The 26266-nt window shown below is 36.7% G+C and overlaps 1 protein-coding gene across 1 annotated transcript in view; it reads left to right on the top strand.

The window, feature by feature from the left end:
* LOC129893487 (pre-mRNA-processing protein 40A) overlaps window positions 1–25804 on the top strand; it is a 44889-nt gene extending 19085 nt beyond the window's left edge. The window contains exons 13-29 of the mRNA XM_055969023.1: window positions 39–107; window positions 178–255; window positions 385–471; window positions 995–1029; window positions 1127–1232; window positions 1545–1625; window positions 1762–1854; window positions 3403–3456; window positions 3605–3721; window positions 4099–4197; window positions 4579–4626; window positions 4712–4804; window positions 13493–13600; window positions 13698–13762; window positions 13879–13981; window positions 24906–25298; window positions 25391–25804. Coding sequence (XP_055824998.1) covers window positions 39–107; window positions 178–255; window positions 385–471; window positions 995–1029; window positions 1127–1232; window positions 1545–1625; window positions 1762–1854; window positions 3403–3456; window positions 3605–3721; window positions 4099–4197; window positions 4579–4626; window positions 4712–4804; window positions 13493–13600; window positions 13698–13762; window positions 13879–13981; window positions 24906–25298; window positions 25391–25522 — 1761 coding nt within the window. The 3' untranslated portion in view covers window positions 25523–25804. The remainder of the gene's footprint in view (window positions 1–38; window positions 108–177; window positions 256–384; window positions 472–994; window positions 1030–1126; window positions 1233–1544; window positions 1626–1761; window positions 1855–3402; window positions 3457–3604; window positions 3722–4098; window positions 4198–4578; window positions 4627–4711; window positions 4805–13492; window positions 13601–13697; window positions 13763–13878; window positions 13982–24905; window positions 25299–25390) is intronic.
* Window positions 25805–26266: the final 462 nt, after the last annotated feature.

Raw genomic sequence — 26266 nt, 5'->3', positions numbered from 1 at the left:
CTTAATATTCCACTATTACTCATTTTATATCTTTTTAGGAGGCTAAAAATGCATTCAAAGCTCTATTAGAGTCTGCTAATGTTGAATCTGATTGGACATGGGAGCAGGTTAGTTGAACATGCTATATTAATTTAAAATCTATGCACTTGTGTATCTGACAGTGAACTATCATACCAGACAATGCGAGTTATAATCAATGATAAACGATATGGGGCTTTGAAAACACTTGGTGAGCGGAAACAAGCATTTAATGAGGTAACCACTGGGTTTGTGATTGTTAAATTGACCCCCCTCCCCCCCCTGATGCTGTCAATCTGGAGTGCGGAAGTTTAAAGGTATCACCAATTGGTTTCTGAGTGTTGATGTACCTTTTCTGCCCAACAGTACTTGATGCAAAGGAAGAAACAGGAGGCTGAGGAGAGGCGCCTTAGACAAAGAAAGGCAAAAGAGGAATTTACAAAGATGTTAGAGGTAAAATATGTGCTCCGTAAAGGTTTCTGGTAGGCTGCTACAGTTTTCATGGTGGTTGGTGCTTTTACCTCTACTTTTTTTTGTAAGTAACAATGTACACAAAACACTTAAAAAGTTTCCACTGACCATACTGCCAATAAGATAATCCTTCGTTTGATGCATTAGAAGAGTCCCATTTTTGTATCTTACCTATCTTTTGTGATTATAGTATGGGGATGAAATGGGCCTGAATAGAATGAAAGGATATAGAGAATTGAATTTGTGTAGCTAATCCTAACTGATGGGGATTGAGGCAGAGTTGATTGATCAATTGGTTGAAGCATATTAGTAGCAATTTCTTGAAAGAGTAAAACTCTCTGTAATACCTTTGCTCTTACGATACTTAATTAATTGATAAGTTTTCTTTAGAGAAAAATTGCGTCAAGAATTTGTTTACCACTTGTGCATCTTTCATGTCAAACATCACTTATGGTGTACAACTATGTATTACAGTGTTAACCTGGTTTGACTTTAACTGTTTCAGGACTCCAAGGAACTCACTTCATCTACAAGATGGAGGTAGGTAACAGAAGCTTCTCTTTTATTAATACTTACTAACTGAAGTAACAGAAGCAGCTTTCCCCCCTTTAATGATCTCGTGATATTGTGGTACCAGTAAGGCAGTAACAATGTTTGAGGACGATGAACGGTTCAAGGCTGTTGAACGAGAGGCTGATCGTGAAGATCTCTTCAGGAGCTACTTGGTGGATCTTCAGAAAAAGGTAAGCTGTTGCTATTCTCACTTTTGAAAATGCATGCAACAAACATCGCTCAGATTTTTGATCTGGACATGGATCATTCATAAAATCTGTTCAAATTGACAACTGTACTTTTGCTCAAAAAATATGTAAATAAAAGATAAGCAATTGAAGGAGCAACCCTATTTTTTTTTGCTTTGAACAGTTTGTCATTTGGTTAATTTCTTTGTGAATGTACCCTGTGTGCATCCTACACATCCTGTTCCTTGAGCATTTGTAATTTTATGGTGTGCAGTTGTTTATAATGTCTTGTCGTTATTTGGTATGTTATTCCAGGAAAGATCAAGGGCTCAAGAAGAGTATCGACGGAATAGATTGGAGTACAAACAATTTTTGGAAACTTGTGGCTTTATCAAGGTATTTGTTACTTTTAAGTCTTTCTTCACCTCCTTCCCCAAGGGAAGTGGATCTGGTGGTTTGAGCTTTCTATCACTTCTACCTTTTGTTTCTTTTCTTTCTCTGAAGTTCATCCTTTGTTTCTTTGGAACCACAGGTAGATACACAGTGGCGCAAAGTCCAAGATCTTTTGGAAGATGATGAAAGATGTTCACGCCTTGAAAAACTTGACCGCTTAGAGATTTTCCAGGTAAAGTTTTTATGTAGGCAAGTTACCTGAATGGAATGCAAAGTCTAGTACTGTGTTATCAAAAGCAAAAAACGCAAAAAGGCAAAAGGTCTGTTGGGGCTTTTAGCAAATAAAGCATGGGCTTTAATGAAAAGAGGTGCAAAGGGAGAAAACATACATACATATATATATATATATACATATATATGTTTAGTCTAAGACTAATAATTTATAAATTTGAATGACAAATATATGAACGAAGTAATGGAAAAATAATTACAATAAACTGAAATATCAATTGTGTAGTGTCGTCTCTTCAGAAGAGGTTCATTGACAAGGAAAAGTATGTCTTAGAACCTTGATGATGACACTGAAGCGCACATTAAGCGAGATGAAGCGCTCAACGTGTTTTGAGCCTCGCTTCAGGGCTTAATCGCACTTTAAGCGCACCTTTGATAACACTGGTCTAGCAAGAATAGGAGTGACAAAATGGGTAAAATTATGGTTATCCGCTCGACCCAACCCATTTTAAATGGGTTGGTTATCCAATCATTTAAAAGTGGGTCAAATATGAATCAACGCATATTATCCATCATAAAATATGGATATTTCATGGGTATCAACCAATTGCACTCCCCTTAACGTATGTAAGGGTGTAGGAATCTCTAAAAAGTACACTTACTAAGGGTGTGTTTGGTATGAGGACAATTTTTCTTGAATTCATTCCCCAATTTTCTTTGTTTGCTGAAATGTTTTGATAATATTTTTCAAATGGACTTATTTTCCTCTAATTTAAAAAAATTACTTCCACACATAAAGTAAGGATATTTTTTCCAAAACTTCCCTTAAGTCAGGAAATAATTTTCAAAATATTCCTTAGACCTCACCACCCGAAATGGGTCCAAACCTGGGATCCGACTTCCAACCCTGGCCCAACCTGACCCCATCCTGAGACCTATATTTTAACCTGCCGACCTCGACTCAGGACCACTCATTTTCCAGAAAAATATTTTGTAGGAAAACATGAAAACATTTTCCTTCATATCAAACACACCCTAAAAGGAGAAAAAGAATTAAAAAAAAACTTGTAATATTTCTTTACATAATAAGAAGCAATGGATAATATGGATATCAATATTATCCATTGTATTTACCCCTTTTTATCCATATCAAATATGGGTTGGGTCGTATATTTTATCCATTTTGACCTGACTCATTTCGATCCGCCCATATCTGACTCGACCCGCCCATTTTGCCACCCCTAAGTAAGAAAGAGGGAAACTTCTGATTTTTTTTTTCTAAGAGGAAATTCAGAAAGTTACTGGAATGGAATAGAGAGTCTAGAAAGAGAAATGGGGCATAACATTTTCAAATTCTTAAAAGGAGAATTCACACAGGTGAAATTATGTACACATTATTTTTAGAGTTCAAGCAGTTGATGCTCTAAAGTTTATGTTGAGGTTTTCATTTCGTCTCTAGTAGCTTCTTCTTCTTCTTGACCTTTTTTTAAAAGGAAAAAATGCACCATTTTGTAATAATGGATGCCCCTGATATCTTTCTTCTCTGAAGGAATACATCCGTGACCTGGAGAAGGAGGACGAAGAACAGAGAAAATTGCAAAAGGTTCTTTCTGATGCCTCCTTTTTGTTTGTTTGTTTGTGTGTGTATGTGTGGGTGGAGGGGAGGGGGGAATGTTGGAAGAGGCTACCCTCCTTTTCTATGCCTCATTCTGGGCGATCAACTCACTAAGTTTATTTTTGTTAATTTTAAGGAGCAACTGAGGCGTGCAGAGCGCAAGAACCGGGATGCATTCCGGAAGATGATAGAGGAGCATATCGCTGCAGGCACGCTTACTGCAAAAACATCTTGGCGCCATTATTGTCAGATGGTATTCCACTTCTCTACCTTTTGTTGAAGTGTGACAGATATTTAAAAGCTTAAACATTTAGAGAGAGAACACACTTTTATTTATTTAATTATGTCTTCAACACGCAAAAATTTGATAGTGAATGGTGGTTAGACTCGAAGCCAGGACCTCCATCTACTCTGATACCATGTTGAAGTGTGTGATCATCTTATTGAGAAGCTTAAGCTTTTAAAGGAAACAGTTTTATTTATTTAATTATGTCTTCAACACCTTTAAACAATGATAAAAAAGTTCTTTTATTTTAAGAAAATTTAGTCTCTAATGTTGTATCATATCATTATATTTCTTATTAGTTCCACCTTTCTCGCGGATTGACCTGTGGATGTGTGAATATGTAGGTTAAGGAGTCTGTGGCTTATCAGGCTGTTGCATCAAATACTTCTGGTTCGACACCAAAGGATTTGTTTGAAGATGTCACTGAAGAGTTGGAAAAACAGGTCCCAATATGTCGTAGCCCCACTATTTCTTTCCTTCAGTAATTAGGTGATATAGCACTATTTTGTTATTAACTGGTAAAGTGACTACTTTTTCAAAATTTGTTGCTGGACTCATTAGATGTCAGACTGCTCTTCCATATGAAAAAATGGAACTGGGCACGTGTTTCAGCTGTTTGATGTGTCACTCGATATTGGGTGGATGCATGCCACATTTGCTGAGAAAATAGTTACGCCATATGTGGCATTCAGCATTGTGCCATCTGAGTTGGGTCTTGTATATATGCGATTTGTTTGTTTGAAGTATTTCATTTGTGCTATAATTTGAAGTTTGATAGTTGTGCTTTTTCCAGTGACGTTGTTTTTCCCCCTTCTATTTAACAGTATCATGAAGACAAGATTCGTGTAAAAGATGTAGTTAAGTCAGAAAAGGTAGGTTTGTGTACTGTAATTTACTTTTTCTCTCAAATATACCTGCTGGTGTATGATTTTCTGTCTGTCTTTTCACTATTTTCAGATCACGATTTCATCAACATGGACATTTGAAGACTTTAACGTTGCTATTTTGGAAGGACTTGGTTCCCCATCCATTCATGATGTTAATCTACAGGTATAAATTAGTGTGCCCCCTAATTCAATAAAGGAGGTGGATTTTCATCGTTTTTGGTTAGCTTATTTCTGTATCTAGATGACTGAAGGCAATTCCCTTTTTAGATTAAGCATTCAAAACTTGTTATGTTTGGGTAGTGTGTTTGGATGTACATTTGCTGTCTTTATTGGAGATAGAGGTTTTAGGACTTTGGTTTTTAATTGTGGAAAGGAATATTTTTCAAATGATTGAGCTTGGTGTTGAGAAGATGCATGTTGCGGAGATGAGGATGCTGAGATGGATGTGTGAACACACTAGGAGTGATAAGATTAGGAATGAGGTTATTCGGGAGAAGGTGGGAGTGACATCTGTGGTAGACAAGATGAGAGAAGCGAGACTGAGATGGTTTGGAGATGTGCAGAGGAGGGGTGTCGACGTCCCAGTTAGGAGGTGCAAACGGTTGGAGTTGGGGGTTATGCGGAGGGGTAGGGGTAGACCAAAAAAGTATTGGAGAGGTGATTAGACAAGATATGACGCTACTCCATATCACCGAGGACATGGCCTTAGATAGAAATGAGTGGAGGTCGCGGATTTGGGTAGAAGGCTAGTTGAGATAGAATGGTCTTGCCGTGTGTCGGTTTAGGGGGGTCGTAGGTCTAGGCGTGCCTTTATAGTTGTGTTGTTATTGCCTTTGATTATCACATTACTTTGCTATCGTTATTGTTCTTGTCTTATAAATTTGCATCATTTTTTTCTTGCCATTATGCTATATATATATTGTTTGCTTTTCTCTCTTACTTGGAACTGTGACTTTTGAGCTAAGGGTCTTTCAGAAACAACTTCTCTATCTCCATGAGGTAGTGGTATAGTCTGCATACATCTTACCCTCCTCAGACCCCACTTGTGGGACTTCACTGGGTATGTTGTTGTTGTTGTTTATTGAGCTTGGTGTTAAACATGGAACATGATTGCTTCTCTAGTATTTTATTTCAGTTTTAGATTATGATATGTGGGATTATCATATATTTTGCTGGTGTCTGAGCTTTTAAGCTTTGTTTCCGTACTTGTAGGAACCATTTCTGCCTGTTTATAGCCGCAAACTAGGCTCTACTTTTTTTCCAGATATTTGTTATTCTTGCATTTCAGTCTGCTAATCTAACACAAATTTTACGTGTTCCAAATAACATGGAATATGCATTCCAGCATTCTATGGTGGTTTATAATAGGAAATTCTTATAACCGTTTTTCATATGATTAAATTAATATAATTGAATGGGAAGAAAAACTTCCGTATACAAGTGGTATAAAAAGTGGAGAATGTATGAATAGATACGATTCTCTACTAAAGACACCCAATCTTGTATACAAATTGGAATCTCGTGGGTGCACCCAACGGCGAAGGGGATTCAAAATTTAAAGAAATAAATACATGAAAAGCCAAGGGAATTCAACATCTAGTATAAATGCATAGAAAATTATTTATCAGCAAAGAGCGTACATCCGTACCCCTTACCTCCCCAGCTCCGCCTGTGGGAGCACTAAAAGAGATAAGAACAAAGAGGCTTTCCTCAAAAATGTAAAATATAATTTTTCTATCCTTCAAAGGCTCTCGTATTTTCATCTTCCATACAATCCACATGGGTGCTAGTGGAGTAATATCCCACTTCTTTAGTCTTCTCCTCATTCTTCTGAATGTCCAGTTGAATAGTGCCGCCTTCCTGGTGCGTTGCATCACCTATTGAAGTGCAAACCAACAAACCATTTAATGATTTCCCATGCGCGAGATACTACTTGACATTGTAAAAAGAGGTGGTTCATGTCTTCACCGGACTCTTCCACATAACACCAATCGGTATATGCAATTTCTCTTCTTCCTTAAGTTTTTAGTTGTTAAATCATCCCTCTTGCTGAAAGTCTTAAGGAAGTTGTGTCTAAGTTGGTGGATGCTCAACAAATGACATTCATGAAAGGTAGATGACTTATGAATGCCATTTTGATAGCAAATGAATGTGTGGATGTGAGGAAGATTTCCAAGGTCCCCAACATTCTATGCAAGTTAGATATAGAAAAGGCTTATGATCACTTAAACTGAGAATTCCTATGGAGGACATGGGAGAGGCTGCGGTTTTATAGCGGACGGATTAATTGGATAAAGTTCTGTTCTAGTACAATGAAGTTCTCTGTCCTGATCAATGGTTCCCCCTTGTCTCTCTTTTTTAGCTAATGATGAAGCAAATCCCTAAAGTCAAAGTAGTCCATGAAAGCATCTATTTTTTCCGTTCAAGAAATTGCTTATGTAAAGATGGGGAGAGTCCATGTTAACTAATCGATTACGATAAATTTGATGTCTCACCCTCTGGTTTCTTCTCTTCTAAGAGAGGATTGAGACAAGGGAGATCCTATACCCTTTTCTCTTCATTCTGGCCATGGAGGGACTCAATGATATGTTGAGAACATCCAAGTATAATGATATGGTCAGGTGATTCAAGGTTAATCCTGGAGACAATCAAGGACTATCAATTTCTCACCTTCCATATACAGATGATACACTACTGTTTTGTGATGCAGAGAGTGATCAATTGAAATATTTGAGAGTAATTTTATTCTTTTTGAAGCTATCTTGGGACTTCACATCAGTTGGGGGAAGAGTTCTGTTTATCCAGTAAATGAGGTGCCAGGAATCAATAGTTTGGCCAACATATAGGGTGGCGGAATAGGAGAGCTGCCTACTACTTATCTTGGTATGCCCTTGGTGCTAAGAGTAAATCAAAGAATATTTGGAATGTTGTAATGGAGAAATGTGAAAAGAAACTTGTTAATTGGAAGAGCCAATATCTCTTTGGGAGGTAGATTGACTTTAATTAACAGTGTATTAGATGCCATGCCAACTTCTATATGATGTCCTTATTCCCTATGCCAGTGAATGTTGTCAAGAAACTGGATGCAATCAGAAGGAATTTTCTCTGGCAAGGAAATTGTGAGACCAAGAAGATATACTTGGTAAAATGGGATACAGGTATAACGGGATACAGGTATAACCACAAGAAGGAAGGTGGAATGGGAATAAAGAACCCGAGGACAAAATCATAGCCTCCCACTGAAATGGCTTTGGAGATTTGCAACATATGGACATTCATTGTGGAACAAAACTATCTTGACAAGGTATGGGATGGAAGACCACTGGATTATAAAGGAAGTGAAGAATTCAGATGGTGTTGGGTTGTGGAGATCCATCAGGAACCGGTGGCCCAAACTCATAATTAATTCAAGATCAAAGTAGGTAATGGAGGGCAAATCTCATTTTGGGATGATGTGTGTGTTAGCCAACACACTATGAAACGTCGGTTTCCTGATATCTACTACCTGAACCAACAGAAAAAGGCTAGAATTCTGGAGGTAAAGGATAACTTAGACTTCTCAATGGCTGGGAAATGGAGAGGTTGACAGATTTCTACAACTCTCGGGAATAGTTTAATGACTTCTCCCCTAATGATGACGGTCTATTCTGGTTAAAAGATAAGCTAGGAAGTTTCTCTGTCAATCTGCATATAAGTGCTTCCACAACACAAATTCTCATTCAGGGTTTTGGCCTTGGAAGATGATATGGAAATCTTTTCATACAAGGTAGTATGCCTTACATGGTTAGTGGCAAAACAAGCTGTCTTAACCCAAGATAAGCTAATGAAAAGGGTTTTGCAAGCTATGCTCTAGATGTTTTTCTTGTGAAGCTGAAGCAGAGACAATAAAATCATCTCTTCTTACACTGTAAAGTGGCTATAACTTTGGCAGGTTTTCATCACCTTGAGGGAATCAGATGGATAATGCCAAGGAGTACATTGGAAGTTTTAACTTGCTGGAATGGAGATGGTAATCTCATGAGAGATGGAAGATTGTGCCAACTTGCATCTAGTGGACAATTTGGAAGGAGAGAAACCAGAGGTGTTTTAAAGATAAAGAGTACTTCCCTTCAGAGGTTGAAGATGAATTGTCTAGTGCTTTTCTGCTTTTGTTGTATTCATGAATATTCTCAAGAGGCAGAGGACATTCCTAGAGGTTTTGATTATTTATGAGGTTTAGGTGGTAGGTTTTGCTCATATGATGACTACTAGTTATTATTACTGAAGTATACCTTTGGTGTAGTTCTTTGTTTACAATATATATGTTTACTGCTCAAAAAAAAAAACAAAAAAAATCCCTCCCCGTGCTACTACCAACCAAATGAAGGAACTCATCAGTGTTTTTTACGAGCAGCGGGAAAAAGCGACAAGAGATACTATTGCTTTAAGAGAAAGGTGAAGCGCTCGCTTCATTGAAGTGAAATAAAAGAATATCAAAATCAACATTGCACAGAAGATTTATAACTTCTATAATTAAATAAAAGATTAGCAGAATAAGTTGAAACTATTTTGGGCTTCTTTTTCCGGATGCAAACTTTTTGAAAACAGAGAAAGAAGGAAAACAGCTGCAATTTAATAATAGATATGTCCATTTGACTTATGTGGAAAAAGGAAAAAACCCAAATAAAATGAATTAACAAACTAAAAAAAAGACAAACAAAGAACATAAAGTGAAAGCTGCAGGAGCAAGGAAACAGAGAGGAGAATATAACAAAAGAAGCCGCATTGCGACAGAAAAAAAAAGAATTGAAGATGAAGTCATAGTGAGAACCTTAGTTATATATAAGAAGGAATTGTTTTCTCCTTTTTCTTAATAGGTCCCTACCCTTTCGTTTTTCATCTTAAAATGCTCACCTTTAAAAAAAAGTAACAAAACAATCGCTTCATCGTGTCATCACCTTCTTGGACAAAAGTGTTTTCTTCCTTTGTGCTATATAACTTCAGTCCCAAGAAGCCCTACTATGTAGCTTCATGTGGCTTCACTACTTAAGCCATGAAGCGGTACCCCCTAACCTCCAAGAATCTTGACCATCATGTAAGGAACTCCGTTCATGGAGCAGTTGGACCAAATTTTGGAGTTCTGCCTACCTTCTAAACCTTAAGTTCGATGGATCTCCCCTTCATGCAACCTTTGAACTTGTTGGACTATTTATCATCTCGTTCTGGTAGAAAATTTTGAGCCGAGGGTCTTTCGGAAACAGCCGTCCTACATTGGTAGGAGTCAGGTCTGCGTACACTTTATCCTCCCCAGACCCCACGATGTGGGATTTCACTGGGTTGTTGTTGTTGTTCTGGTAGAAAATTCTATTGATGTTAGAAAATGTGAATTTTAGTGCATCATCCTAACATCACCTATGCCCCCCCCCCCCACACAAATAAAAAAGGATGGCCGTGCTCCCTTCCTCAACCCTAAAGGTAATACCATCATTAGACTCTTTCCAGCCCTTGAAAATATCCCTCACATGCCGCACTTGAAAGGAAGTGATGTTCTTTTTTCCTCAATTACACAATCTTATATTTTTTGGTTGCCGCCTTTCTTTATACGGGGCATGCACTTCTATCCTAAATCTGCATAGACATTTCCCTAAGGGGTCGTTTGGTTTGAATACAAGTTATGATGAGAGTAATTATGATGGGATAAGTTATGCTGAGATTATTTCTTGTGACTGTTTGGTTTGTTGTATTCAAAATAATATGTATTGTATAAATTTTAAGAACAAGTAGTTTGTTTACAAAAATACCCTTCACTTTATTTAGTTTTTTATATTTCTTTGCAAGCTTTACTTTGGTGTGTGCCTTCCCATGATAGTATTGTATGTATTTAAAAACAAAACTTTCATCTTATTTAGCTTAAAAATAGAACTTTCATCTGAAGTTTGTTAAAAGTAAACGAAGATTTATTATTTATATCACTTTATTTAAGAATATATCACTCTTAAATTGTAAAATATTAAAGTTATCTTCATTATAATTGATATGTGAAATACAAGCTTTCAAGTGACTAAAAGAATATATAATTAAAAATATATAATTTAGTAATAGAGAAATCAAAATATAAATAAACATAAGAATTAGTCAAATAAATTCATAAATAAAAATTATATTTATAGTGTAATTTTTTAATAGAAAAATATGTAGAATTATCATAAAAATAAGGAGTAGTGAAAGTTGTGAATGTTATTATAAATGATGTTAAAAATAATGTGAATATATACATGAATGTGAAAAATGATGTATTAAAAGGTTTTAAAAGGAAATCTTTGCCATTTACCTATTTTCACCCGGGATAAGTTATCCCGGGATTACTACTCCACCCAAAGGTTGGGATAATTTATCCAGTAATAATTATTAATCCTGGGATAAGTCATCCCAAACTTTGTAACCAAACAAGGGATTAAAGGTTACTCAAAATTTATCTTGGGATTAATTTTCCTTATCCTTTACACCAAACGACCCCTAAAGGTTTTGGTAAGAACCCAAAGATCTTTCATCCCAAAACCGCCTGACTTGTTGGGCTCGCGACAGTCTTCCAACAAACTAAGTAAAAGTTACGAGTGCCATATAAATTCCTTTGAAGCCTTCCTGCGGCCCACATGAGCTTGGGCTTGGCTAGCCATTTTAAAGGGCCATCAAAGTGGTTGGCCAAATCAGCCTAACTTTTCAAATTTCAAAGACCATGTGAGTTGGGCTAGGTTGGGCTGCGCTGGGCTTGCCAATATTGACAACTCTACTCCACATGCACCCTCACTTCTTCCCCAATCACCCTCTCGGATGACTCACTTATCTTTCCTTGTATGATCAAATTATCCCCTCATTTGACCTCCAACCCATCTCCCCTTTAAATAAATGCTCATAAAAGCTCACTATGACTTCTTTTACCTCCTCCTCCCTCTCAAAGACTACCTCATTCACTGTTATTGACTCAATAATATTTCTCCTCCTATTTGCAACGACTACCATCTGAAAGAATTTTGTGCTCAATCCCTCTTCACCAAGCACAAACCCACGATTTTGTCTCAACTAGTCTCTTCAGCTAGCTAACTCTTCAACTCCTGCTTCCTCTTCATTAATAATCTTCCTCACATCCATCCCTACCCTCTTAAAAATCTCTCTTTTTTGCACCTTTATATTTCATTAAATCATCTTCAACTTCTTTACGAGTTAAAATGACAAGTAATCCGTCACTTTTTAGCTATTTCACCATTCTGCCACTCTATCTTTGAAGTCAATTTCTCTCAGCCACATATTCTTGAACCTGTAAAGGGTTCTCAAGTTTCTTCCCACCTTTCATCTAGCATGATCTATGAATGGCCCAAGGTTACAACCCATAAGGGAATTTATAACCTGTGTTACTCGGACTCTCCAAAAATATTGCTGCACTCGTATCGGATTCTTTAAAAATGCACTAGTTTTTGAGAATCTAACACGCACCCATCGATATTGATCCTTGTGCACCTCCTAAACCTCACTCCACCTCGTTCCATGGTTTCTTAAGTGAGTAGCCAACATAAATTCTCCTTTCTTTATCTCCATTTCATCCAGTTTTATCTCCCCCCCCCCAAACCAAAACCTCATGCACGCAACTCTATTAATAATGCCCCCGGCACCACATTTTATAAGCATTTTGCAAAATTCAACTTTTTTTTAAATAGGTGTATAATTTAATTAATAACAGAAAAATCTTACATAGAAAAGCAATATACCAGGAATAAAGAATCTATAACATAGTTTGATTCTACTCTACGAACGATACCATATTTTCCATACACATTGGAACCTCATGGGTGCCCAAAAAAGAAATTTGAAATACGAGGCTATTCGTCAAACGTACATAGTCGATCTATATCCCATCAGAAGGTCTCTTATTTCTTTCTATCTATGGACCACATGAGTAGTAGTGAGGCAACAGTTCAGGGTCTTCGACTTCACTTCCTTCTAAGTTTTCAACTGAGAGTGCCTCCTCTCTGTGCCTAAAGGGTAACAGTTATTACTTAATTCACCGTGTAAGCTGGGGGGATGTTTAATTGAGGAGTCCGAAAGGATAAAAGTTGAACTGGTCCATTAATGTTGCCTCACTAGCATCACCTATTTATTATTGGTGGTATATTACTGTCTTTTATTAGTTGTAGCAGGGCACGATAAGGACTGCAATTCACAGTCCTCTGCACTGGCTTTAAATTAAGAGTGGATGAAGTTCATTACCTTGTTGGATGTCTTTGTTCGTGCAGAGATGGTGTAGGGGAGAGAGAGAGATCAAAGAGGAAGAGTGGAAAATGAGGGAGCGACCTCGCACACTAAATGACAAATAAGGGTAAACAAGGACATTTCATGGGCTTAATACTTCGTTTGCTTGGTTGGGATATCCTGAACATGTATAAAGCTTTCAAGTAATTTTATGTCAGGATTATGCCTATCAAACGTCTCTCAGTGTCTCTAAGTTGCAGATCTACTTAGACATACTTGTGGGAAACTGAATGCTAGCCCATCCATAGTTCCTCTCTGGCATACAGTATGTATGATGTCTCATCTGTTGACCAGAATATACAGCTACTTGTTCCAGCTGCTTTAACTTTTAAAATAATAGTGCTTCTATATGTGGGGCAGACTATTTTGTTAAAGCACATTTGCCTGTGAATTTCCGTCAGTTGAATAATTTAATTTTTCCTTAAAAAATGAGGCCTGTTGTTGCATTTGTCTACTGATGTCCTCAGTATGGTTGTTCTGATAATGTAGGATTGTGTGTATATTTACGAGGTGAAGGACTTTGCTGTTGTTATGCTGTTTGCCAAATGTCTTTGTTGCTTGATTGCAGCTTATTTTTGAGGATCTAATTGAGAGAGCAAAGGAAAAGGAAGAGAAAGAAGCTAAAAAGCGTCAAAGGCTTGCAAAAGATTTCACCGACAAGCTCAGTTCCATCAAGGCATGTCAAATATTGTGGAAAGGATTTATTGAGTTATCCTTTTTTCTTACATCACCTTTGTATTTGTTACTCACTTTGTGATCTGGGACTTTTGTAGGAAATAACTGATTCCTCTAGTTGGGAGGAGAGCAAAGAACTTGTGGAGGACAGTTCAGAGTTCAGGTGACTTCTTTTTTCCCATATTAGTTGCTTTATATGGGTGCTATTATTTATTAGAACTCCATTTTTGGTTTCACTATATGGATCATAATACCTTTTGTTAATTTCACTACTTTCAGAGCTATTGGTGAAGAGACAATCTCAAGGGCAGTCTTTGAGGAATATGTTGCATGGTTGCAGGAAAAAGCAAAGGAAAAGGAACGCAGACGAGAGGAGGAAAAGGTAAATAACAACATACGTCTCACAAAGTGGGGTTTGGGGAGGGTAGAGTATGCGCAGACGTAACCTCTACCGCAGAGGTAGAGCGGTTGTTTTGGATAGACCCTCGACTAAAGATAAAAACAGTCTAGAAAAAGAAGTAATGGAAATAAAGAAAACAACATACTGTACACCTCTCAACTATGGGAACTCTTCCTAAACATTTCTGGCCAAAGCTGGTCCATGCCAGAACATACTTCTGACCTCCCAAGCTGCTGGATTAGAAGAGGGGGCAGCAAGACTCAAAAAGATGGTGGAAACTGATTCCTTCATGTATTTGGTGGTCCGTCTGGAGAGAAAGGAATGATGTTTCGAAGATAAATCCAATTCCATTCACATAGTCAAATGGAATTGTTTAGTATCTTTACTTTTTTGGTGTATACAATTATGTATAGACGATGTAGATCAAATCATAGAACTGATAGGAAGCTTGTAAATTTTTTTGGGTAATGGTTGTAACCCTTTTTGATGGTGGCCAGCATTTCCTTAATGGTGAAGAATTCTACTTACCAATTGTCAAAAAAAGAAAAGAAAAGGAAACAACATAGTATAATAGAATAAGAAATAGTAGCAAAACAAAATACTACAACAAAATAATACTACAATCAAACTAACACGAAATGACATATAATAACAAAAATCGAAGAACAAGAAACAAGAGTAATACACAACTACTACAATGGACAAATACACTCCTACCTTAATCCGTGTCTTCCACATCTTCCTAAGGCCACGTGTTTGATGAGCTACAATTGTGCCATGTCCTGTTTAATCAATTCTCCCCAATACTTCTTTCGTCTACCTCTAGCCATCCATAGGTAACCTCTCACACCTTTGCACTGGGGCATCCGTGCATGTAAACACCCTTTCAGAAGGATGCCACTTCTTAAAAGAAAAACTAATATCATACTAGTGACATCTAAAATTAGCTTAATGTAAGACATCAACAACAACAACAACCACCCAGTGGAATCCCACACTTAATGTAAGACATTAATTATAATCTAGTAGTGAAATTAGGCCTATACAAAATAGTTAAAGGTATAAAAATTTTCCATTTAGAAATTCATTTGATCTCAGGATTAAACAAAGTAAGAGCTTCGATTTATGGAGGAATTACCTTTCAAAATGAATAAGCAAGTGACTTACAAGATTCCATGCGTTGTTCCATACTATTGCAAGTTAAACTTCTGAGTATCAAAGTTCACTAGTTCATTCTCTATACAAACATCCAAAACAAACAACTTTAGTACATTACAAGACTTGGGTTTACACACCCTAAAACAAAAAAACATGACACTAAATAAAAGTTACAAACCATGGTGTCATGATCAAATTAGCCTTCAAAATTACATATAAATGTATAACCCATGGATCATATACATGTCCATGACTACTACAAAATATAGATGCCTATATGCAAATGTGATCTTCCTTAAAGCTCTCAAAAATTCTATCTCCAATGGCCAACTTTAAGTATCTTCTCGGACATTCCTGATGATAGAAACAACTATGGCTAAGCATAAAGCTTGGTGGTGTAAAAACTATTGGTTTGGAGCCATTAGATTCTCCAATTTACATTTCTCAAGTCATGGGTAGCTCAATCGAAACATATATAAATAGATCAAGTAAACAAGCATGTCAAGAATGTCAAGTTCGATAGTCAATGATTCAAGTGTAAAGAAAGCTCATAGCATCATTTCAAGCGGAAAAATAACCAGTTTTGCCCAATATGTACATCATGCCGTCACACCAAGCACACTCAAGTATCAAGAAGGACCGAAGTCCTGCATCAAGAAGGGTCAAAACCCAATAATTAAGAGATTCAAGAACCATATAAAAATAGCTTTCTAGTTCGTACTTAAAATGGATAACTTTCATACTTAAGAGGAACCAAAAATTCAGAGTCAAGATGGCAAAAGAACTAAATCAAACGACATGCCAATAGTGACAAAGTCACAGGCACAAGAAGGACAAAGTCCCAACAAGAATGCCAAGTGATCGAGCAATCCGTACAAGTAGGCGCGTTGAGCAGGTGCCTTGCAAGTCTCAAAGGATACCAATATGACCATACAAAGTGACAAAAAGTAACCAAGGTACCAAGATAACTTTTCAGATATACTAGCAGGTAACAAGAGTACAAGTACAAGCTTATACACAAACCTTAGCCTTTTAGCACACAAACAGTCCAACACAACTTCAAGAGTCCAAACCGCAGGTCAAACAACGTATCAAGTTCCTCAACTTGTACATGAGTATGTATAACCAAAAGGTAGGGTGGTGTCTTGAGTTTTAGCCAAAAGGAACAAGTTTTTCCTTTGGTTTTTGTGGACTAATATGGTTATGGGAGGGAAGGTTGCTTAGCCTTTAGGAAAACAAATTCTATAGAGAAGGTGTGTGAAAACAAATGTTACATAAGTGATATATATCACTTAACACAGCTTGAAAGGTGGTTGCCCAAAAGTATGTTGGTACCCAAATGTGTGTGTGTGTGTGTATATATATATATATATATATATATATATATATATATATATAGGTATCTCACCTCCCTTTATCAAGTTATAGGTAATTATAATTAGTATATTACGCAAATACCCCAATACAATTCCTTAAATTACAATCATAATTTACGGTAATCAAATTTTCAAATATCACAAAATTTTAAGTTCCTAAAATGTGAGTAAAACACACTCTAGTTATCAAGGAATGTTATATCGAAGTGTGAAAATTGGTTTTAGTATTTTGGGGTGTTACAATGCATCTCCTCATTACATGCCTCAAACCATCTCAACCTTGCTTCTCACATTTTGTTTTCCACCGAAGTCGCTCCCACCTTGTCTTGGATATTGTCATTTTAATCCCCTATCTTTTCTAGTATAACCACACATACCATCATAACATCCTCATCTCTGGGACTTTCATTTTCTGAATGTGAGAGTTTTTGATCGGTCAACAGTCCGCTCCATACAACAAAGATGGTCTAACCACCACTTTGCGGAAGTTGCCTATAAGTTTTGGTGGCACCTTCTTATAACATAAAACTCCAAATGCGAGCTTCCATTTCATCTACCTTGTACTAAAGCGGTGAGTGACATCCTTGTTAATCTTCCTATTTCATTGGATAATAGACCCAAGATACTTAAAACTCTCTCTTTTGGATGACTTGTGTATCAAGCCTCACTTCCACGTCAACCTCATGCACATCACTGAACTTGCAATCCAAGTGTTCTGTCTTGGTTATGCTCAACTTAAAACCCTTAGGGATCGTTTGGTAGATTATATAAGAATAATGTTGTATATGGTGTATTAGTAATGCTTGCATTAGTAATGCTGCTATTAATTGTGCTGACATTATTTCTTATATATTGTTTGGTTTGATGTATTAGAAATAACAAGCCTTGCATAACATCTACAAAAAAGTGTTTGTTTACAAAAATACCCTCCACATTCTCTAGCTTTGGAAAATGTGAAATGTTTTGAGAGGGATTTGAGGGGTAGTTACGTCATTAATCAATTTAATTCATATGTTGAAACCCTTTTTATTATTAATACATGAAAATCCATGGTATTAGTGATGCACATCTCAATACACAATAGAGTGTAACTAATGCAAGTTTTACATAGGCTAAAAAAGTGTACCAAACAAGGTACTAATAATATACAAAGCTAATGCATGCATTATTTTTCCTAATATACTCTACCAAACGATAACTTAGACTCTATGGTCGGTCTCCAAACCTTCAGTATAGCGTCAACTCCTTTGTGAGTTTTGTCAATCAAATTTATTAGATATTTGATTGATAGTATTATGTAAAATTAATTACAAATCTCGTTGTTGATTAAAGAGTTTTTGAATAATGCCACCCATGAATATGAATAATATATGCTTTCTATGTCAATTTTAGCATTCAATCTATGTCTCCACTGTCAGTGCATATTCTCGAGGGGCATCTTTGGACGTAGCAGTTGGCAGAATCATGATTGTTGTTTATCTAGCTCATATTCACAATATTAATTATAACAAAAGAGAATACAAATAACTTTTTTTTTGATGGAGTAAAAGTTGTATTAAAAACAGAGCATCCAGTGAATGCAAGAAATACAATAACTAAAATTTCTGTGCAGCATTAGTGAATATAGTTGGGAAAGTTGCATAAATCTAGAGGTGCATGTGGAATAGAAGAAATTGGTGTTGCAAATGGCACCTTGGAGAGAGTAATCCATTCTATAGAAATTAATTATGGAGGAAGTTGGAGATCATGAGTAGCAGTAGGGGTCGCAATTGGGCGTGTTGGGTCAAATTTCGGCGGGTCATAATGGGTTAAGACAACAAATGGGTCAAAGACCGAACCTAACCCGAGTTTGCTTGGATCAAAACGGGTCAATTAATGGTTTATAGAACGGGTTAAAATCCAACCCAACCTAATTTTTACTAAGTTTAATTATTTTATTTGTTCTTTGAAAATATTTTGGTTCCTAATAAATTTATTTTTTTCTTTATTATGACTATATAACATATCAAATTAAAAAAAAAAATTAAAAATATTTTGACAAAATATCTCATTAGTCAATTCGGATTACATATCAGCCCAATTTTTAATAGGTTGAAATAGGTTGGATTGAAATGGGTTGGGCTAATAAATGAGCGGGTTAATAACAAACGGGCTGGGCGGGTTTGGCTGATTGAGTTTGATTTTGCCACCCCTAAGTTGCAGGGTAACTGTTTGAATCAATTGCGAGTGTAAATCTAGTTGGTAGGAGAAACAGACAGTAAAGTGGGAGCTTGATGCAAAAGGTGCCAAGTATAAAGCAAAATCCACGAGGAAGAACAGTGTAAATTGTAATTATTATGACTTTCAAGAAAATATCTCGAGGGCGTAGTACTTCATACTTTGAAGGGTTTCCTTATTTGGGCATTAGATTTCTTTTTTAAGTGTTGTACACTTCCCAATATAGGTAGTAAATTATTTCACTTATCCAAATAAAAAAAGAAAAGAAAAAGGAAAGGGAAGATAACAAATGTTAGAGTGTAATGTGCCCAAGTTTCCTTGTACAACACTTAAACTCGTTATATCAGATAACATTCAGAAAGACTCTTGATCCACACCATAATTTGGAAACTTATACATCCTAAGTCAGTGTCCACTGTTCCTTTTTCGTTCGTATCAAAACAATATTCACTTTTACTGAAAGTATTAGAACATTTTGTTCAACTCAGGCAACAATAATAAAGACAAACTTTTACTAATTTTATCATAGTTTTTTTTAATATATTGTCCGAAAACAGAAAATTTAGCATATGACTCTTTGTGTTCTCCGAAGAATAGTAAATCGTTTAAATTTGTAACTTTGCTCTTATCTTACAAAGTCAAACAAAGGTGTTCAATTTGGAATTGAGCAGGCACCTTGAACAAAAATTGCCCGTAACAAAAGTTATTTCAAGGATTTTGTAAATTGTGAGAAAATTTGAAACTGTTTTTATATTTAGTTACATGTTTATGTATTGTAAGCCATGTACATGTACTACTTTTTAAATTTTAAACATCACTATTAAGATGTTTTGTCATTTGGCCTCCTTAGATTAGGTTTTCCTTCCGTTAATAACTTTTAAGAACCATAATGGATTAAGCCTCAATTCTATAATTTCTCCATCGGAGTATTAATTTAGTGGAGAATAGTTACTTATCCAAAACCAAAGTTTAATTAGTATAGACCTGTGCATAATTTTTTTGGCCTACTCCATGGTGTAATTTTATGAGTATGAAAGAATTGGAAAGTTAGTTCAACCTTAATTAGGTTGTGGAATAAGATTGCAAATTTGGAGAAAAGAACATACATCAAGATTAGATAATATTTATAAAAAGTGAACCAATTAGACCATAAGGGCAGTATATCAATATGTTTATAAACTGTCTTTACCCAAAAAAAAAACAAAATAATATCAACATGTTTATAAACTGACTAATTCTTTTTTGGAATAAGGATCAAATTGACTATATCTATCCTCTTATTGCTATTACGGAAGGATATTAACAGTCTATTGTATTTTCCCAAAAACTTTTAGATGGAGAATTTCATGGTATGTGATATATTTTAATCCAAATCTTTGATTTTAACACATTAATGCTATGAGAGTTGAATTATTTTTAAGGTTAATATAGTGAGATATCATTTGGTTCTAAAATATTGTTTAGGGACACTATGGTGGTACTACATGAATGAAATACAATTGTAAGAATTTTTTTCCATGATTCAACTGATTCAGGTTAAAGTGCAGTCTGTACAACAAGCAAGTTTATAAAAGCCTTGTATGTTTAATTCGTGAAGACTATTGACTATTGAATTACAATGTTTTTGTAGAGTACAGTTAAAAAAACAAGATTTTCCATGTAATCCCACAAGTGGGTCTTGAAATGGTAGGATGTACACAAACTTTACCCCTATCTTTGTGGGGTAGAGAGACTGTTTCCGATGAACCCTTGATTCAAAATAAACGTTATTGAAGCAAGATTGAAAGAAAAGTGAACCAAATAGCAAGATACAAAGAAAATGAAGCAACAAATAGTACCACACATAGAAGAATAAGACACTACGTAGTTACTAAATAATACTACCAATAGTGAAAGTAGGGGGCTAGCACCCTACCTCTCCCACATAAAGTGCGACAACACCCGGCTACCTACTAATCTTCTATTTTAATCCTCAACCTCCATATCTCCCGACGTAGGATCATGTCCTCAATAAGCTGTAGATGTGCCTAGTCCTGTCTAATAACCTCCCCCAATTCTTCTTTGGCTACCTTGATGACACATTCTTATCGCAAAGTACCCTGGAGGTGTGCCTCCATTTCATCCACCCTGCACCGTTAAGGTGTGTGGCATCATCATCAATATCCCCATCTCCTTGGATTATGGACCCAAGGCATTTGAAACTCTCTCTTAGGTATATTTGTGCATCGATCCTCACTTCCCTCTCTACCTTATGAGTCACCGAGCTTGCATTTTAGGTACTTTTTTAGTCCTGCTTAATGTGAAATCATTAGACTCTAGGGTCTGTCTCCAAATTTTCAGCTTATCGTTAACTCCACCATGCGTTTCATCAAACAATACTATGTCATCTACGAATAACATACACCACGACACCTCTCCTTGAATACGTCATGTCAATTCGTCCATCACTAAGGCTTAAGGCATCATGATAGGATTGTGTTCTAAGTCACCTCCCACTGTTCTAATTCGGGTTGGCTCCATCATACATGCCCTTAATTTCCCTAATATATGCCACAAGCACACCTTTAGATTTCAAACATCTCCAAAGGACCTCCCTAGGGACTATCATATCCCTCTTCTAGATCAATGATGTCACGACCCAAAAATTGAGGTCATTATGACACACATCTCAAAACCCAATCTGATGTGTAACCCTAAAAATAAAACTCATCCAAGACTCCCAAAGGGAAAAGTGATGCCACAATTTAAATAAAAAGAAAAACAATAAAAAAAAATTATCCCAAAACCTGGTGTCATAAGTATAAAGAGCATCTAATACAAAGTTCAAATTTGAAGATACAACATAAGTCTCTGAATGATACAAAAAACAAAAAAATAAAGATAGACTAGTGACGATCCGAATTCTAGGACCTCACCACTAATCTGAGAATACACAATCCGCTAGAATATCAACTGCCACGTGAGGTACTCCGACTAGTATCTACATAAAAAAAGAATACAAAAGTAGGGGTGAGTACAATTCACATGTACTTAGTAGGTTTTAGCTGACTGAGTATAAGGAATTAATCAAACCTATGAAATAAGCTAAGGAACGCTTCCACCTGCATACAGAAAAGTCCCACTTCGGCATCGCTGCCGCCAGTTTATATATATATATATAGTGACGCGAGTAAAGTAAATCCATAATAACAGCTCATAATCGCAATTAATCAAATAATTCAAGCAGCACAGATATCAATGCAATGCAATGCAATATGATGATGCAATGATGTGGTGGTACGGTGGAATCAAGACTGTCGCACAACCTGTCGTATACACCTGCCGAGCTGTGCTACCAAGCAGAACCCATGGGGTCTCGCAGACCATATACCTCAATCACAATATCTCATTATCCTTGCCACCTCCTCGTGGTCAAGGGATCACAATGCATCTACTACCCTGTCGTAATACTGCCTCGGACAGGGACTCAAGATACAAAGGTTTAAAGGTGTTTCATTTTCTTTCTCAAAAAGAATTTCCATATTTCTCAACTTCTATGATGAATGAGGATGAATGCATCAAAACACATATGACATGGAAGTAATATTCAACTCACATGTGGTAGAAGGTTCAAAGTTCTCAAAACTTAACCTACACATGATATTCACCCTCAATAAATAGTAATAGGAATATTCATCCCTTTCTCAACAATATTTCAATACTCAAAGCATTCTCAAAACCCCCAACTCAACCTCTCAGGCAAGCATCACAAGTCAAACTAAAGCCTCTCTCTTAGGCAAATCACGAATCACATGCTCTCAAAGCAAATAAGATAACAAATAAGGCCTCCACACGGGTTATGTAATACAAATAAACCCCCACATGGCAATACATTGATAAATAAGCCCCCACACGGGCATCACAATATATATAACATTCTCAACTCATACTACGACCTCATCCCAAAGTCTATAACATATGAATGACTAATTACCCCATCTCAATTTCAAAGAAGGATAGCCAAACCTACCTCAATTGTCGAAACCGCACTCAAACACCTCCACCGAACAAGCAACTCTCGAATTCAATGCCCGGACTGACAACCCACTATCAACAATAAAACATACACATCACAAGGAGTCCAATGACACCCATATTAATAGGTTTCGGAAGCTGGGATAAAATGGTTCAAAAATTAATTATTTTCGAAAAAGGTCAAATCTGGAAATTTATTGGACTATAACATTCTACTTGTAATAAGGAACTCATGGTTGAAAAACCCATAAAAATAGAGCTCAAAACGAGTTAGAAATCACTATTTTCCTTAAATTCAAATTAGGGGAAGAAACAAAGATTTTTGGGGTTTGAAACTAAAATTTAAGAGTTAAAATCATCAAATACTTAATGAAAAAGGAAGTTTTTAGGTCAAAAATCACTTATCCAATACCTTGCCTCGAAAATCTCTTCTCAAATCGCCTCAAAGAGTTCAAGAACTCAAACAAATGGTGAACAAAATATTGAAATGGGAAGAAAGGGGTTTTTTTTGCCCAAAAAGTTACTATTCACGCGTGTTACTGTTCACGCGTGTTGACCACGGTCAACTTACACCACCACCCTTCAAAACATGTTTTTGACCCTCAAAACTCATTCGGAACTGTATAAGTATGAACCAATAGTGCAAATTGATCAAATAACACTCGGGGCACTAAAACAATAGGGGTAAAATGATAATTTCACATAAATTTTTAAAAATGACCCTCAAGGTCATTACAAATGAACACCAGGTGTAAATCTCTCTTCTTGTCCCTATACAACTCCAACAATCTCCTTATCGCCCTGGCAAGAATTTGAATTGGTTCCCGGAGATAGGCACACCTCTCCTCATCCTCAACTCGACCACAATATCCAAATTTTCATAGTATGGCTTAGTAACTTGATGAATGTCACCCTTATTCTTGAACAACGGAATCATCGTACTCGACCTCCATTCTTCTGGCTTTTGGTCATCCCAAATAAGGCTGTTTGGGACAGAAGATGCAGGAGGGGAGCCACTGAGATGATTCAGTAGACTCGGGTACCTTTCTAGTTTCCAATCATTAAAGGAAAGTTATTATACCATCTTTCATGCCAAAGTCTAGCCTTTATGTTGTTCCCCACTTTTATTGAGGAGTTCAACATGAAGAAATCCCACCATGCCTGAATGTGCAAACATAGAACAATTTCCCAAACTGATAAGGAGAGGAGAGAAGTGAATCGGAAGAAAACAAAAGCAAAACAACAAATAAGGGATAAACACAAATTAGGAAGTCACAATGAATTTAAGGGGCTTTAAATGGCCGTGACTGAAATGGTCACTGCATCGTGATCTTCAACTGATTTCAGTTACTGGAGAAGTTACTTGAGAATCAGTCTGTGTTGGAGAGCCTTAGTGTTCTAGTTAAAGAAAGAGGAGAGTAAAAGAGAGAATTGCAGTGAGGTGCTCATCGGAGAAGGTGATACTCCGGCAAGTGTTAGGGAAATGTGAACCCACAAAATTCTTCCCCAAAATAAGTCTTTGTTGGAGAGCTTTAGCTCTTTCTCGTTGAAGAAAGAGGAGAGGAAAAGAGAGTTCCAGCGAGGTGCTCATTGGCAAAGGTGATACTCCGGCAAGTGTTAGGGAAATGTGGACTCACCCAATTCTTCCGCAGTTCCAAATATGCTCACCCTCAATATGCAACCACTTTAGATCCCTAAATTGTGGCGAATAATCTAATCAATTTCATTGGATTGATGTTTATCCTTTTGGAATGAAGAATTTGATCAAAGGACTCCTACCATGAGCACCCAAAGGAGGTCCAACTGATGTGTATCTTTGTATCTCCTTTTTCTTTTTTGTACTTCTGTTACTGATATGTATATTTTGTTTTTAATTGATTTGATTTGCCACGGCATAAGAGAGTGCGCTCACACACCTCTATTGAAATGGGACTGCCAAATTTGTGTTTAATAGGCACAATTTTTTTAAGGTTGGAGTGTTCAATTGAAACATTTCTTAGTTGAAGTTTCAAAATGAAAATTGGAGCCAACATTAAGTGATTATTTATGCATTTGGCCTAGATTCTATTGTTAACAAACTCCGGAACAGCTATTAGATTCTATGTCATATCAGGTCATTGTTTAGATTGTGCTATTTGCAGGTCAAAAAAGAGAAAGAAAAAGAGGAGAAAGAGAAGAGAAAGGATAAGGAGAGAAGGGAGAAAGAAAGAGAGAAGGAAAAAGAAAGGGAAAAAGAACGAGCAAAAAAAGATGAGCCAGATTGCGTGACTATGGATGTAACAGACAGCTATGAGCACAAAGAAGAGAGAAAGAGAGATAAAGATAGAGAAAGGAAACATCGGAAGCGACACCATAGCTCTAACGAAGAGATGATTTCTGACAAGGATGAGAAAGAGGAACCTGAAAGAGACAAAGAAAGGAAGCACCGGAAGCGTCACCATAGCTCTAACGATGAGGTGGCATCTGACAGGGACGATGAAGAGGAATTTAGAAAGTCCCGCCGACATAGCAGCGATCGTAAAAAGTCAAAGAAGGTTCTAATATCTCCATTTAAAATTAGTTCTCTGTTCTTATTATGCTGTTTGGCAGTCTGCAATATGATTTTCTTTTTCTGCTTTCATGACAGCATGCACATTCACCTGAATCCGATGGTGAAAGTCGGCATAAAAGACACAGAAGAGATAGGGATGGATCACGTCGAAATGGTGGTCATGAGGAGCTAGAAGATGGTGAGCTTGGTGAAGATGGAGAAAGTTGAGTAATTATTAAAGTCATATTAAGGGAATGCTGACTCCTGCATCTGACATCTCGTAATGTTTTGACAAGTATTTTACTGACGATGTATGTATCTAAAAAGACTCATTAGAACTGCTGTAGCACTTAGTAGTTGCAATTGGAATCTGGAACGATTGATGTGCTCCAAATCTTGGCACTTCCCTATGCTTGTATTATCAGCTGCTATTTTCATCTTGACAAGATGAGAAAATAGACTCAAAGATAAGGCTGTTGTGAGTTGGACGTTGATGTGTTGAGTTGTGAAGAGCTTCCCCGTGCACTTCTTTTTCCTTGCGCTTGTACTTACGTCTGGACAGATTTCCTTATTTACCTGTCATATAATGGCATAGAGAAATTTTGAAGGTGGCAGTCTGCCGAGGATCTCTCCCGCTTTGTTTTTTAAGTTCAGTTATACGTATCTTTCAAGTTGGCAAATTTGGAAAATTTATCTTCGTGCCTCACTTAACACTTAATTTGTCTGAGGCAAGTTTTTTAATGTATGGATGTTGAGCCTTGTGTGAGGATTCCATGATCAATTTAGGTTGCGTTTGCAGTTACATGATTCGAGTCCGAGTTCAACGTTGGCTTACATTTGAATCTCTTGTAAAAACCATTGTGAAGCTTGGACATTTCGTACCAGTGTCACCTAACCTTTACTACAATTCAGAGTGAAATGTCCATTGAGGCTTCTATTCTTCGTTGCTGGATAGGTTTCATGCCTTGGTCA

The sequence above is a fragment of the Solanum dulcamara genome, chromosome 6, assembly GCF_947179165.1.
Source record: "Solanum dulcamara chromosome 6, daSolDulc1.2, whole genome shotgun sequence".
Taxonomy (NCBI): Eukaryota; Viridiplantae; Streptophyta; class Magnoliopsida; order Solanales; family Solanaceae; genus Solanum; species Solanum dulcamara.
This window is presented reverse-complemented; position numbering and strand designations above follow the sequence as displayed.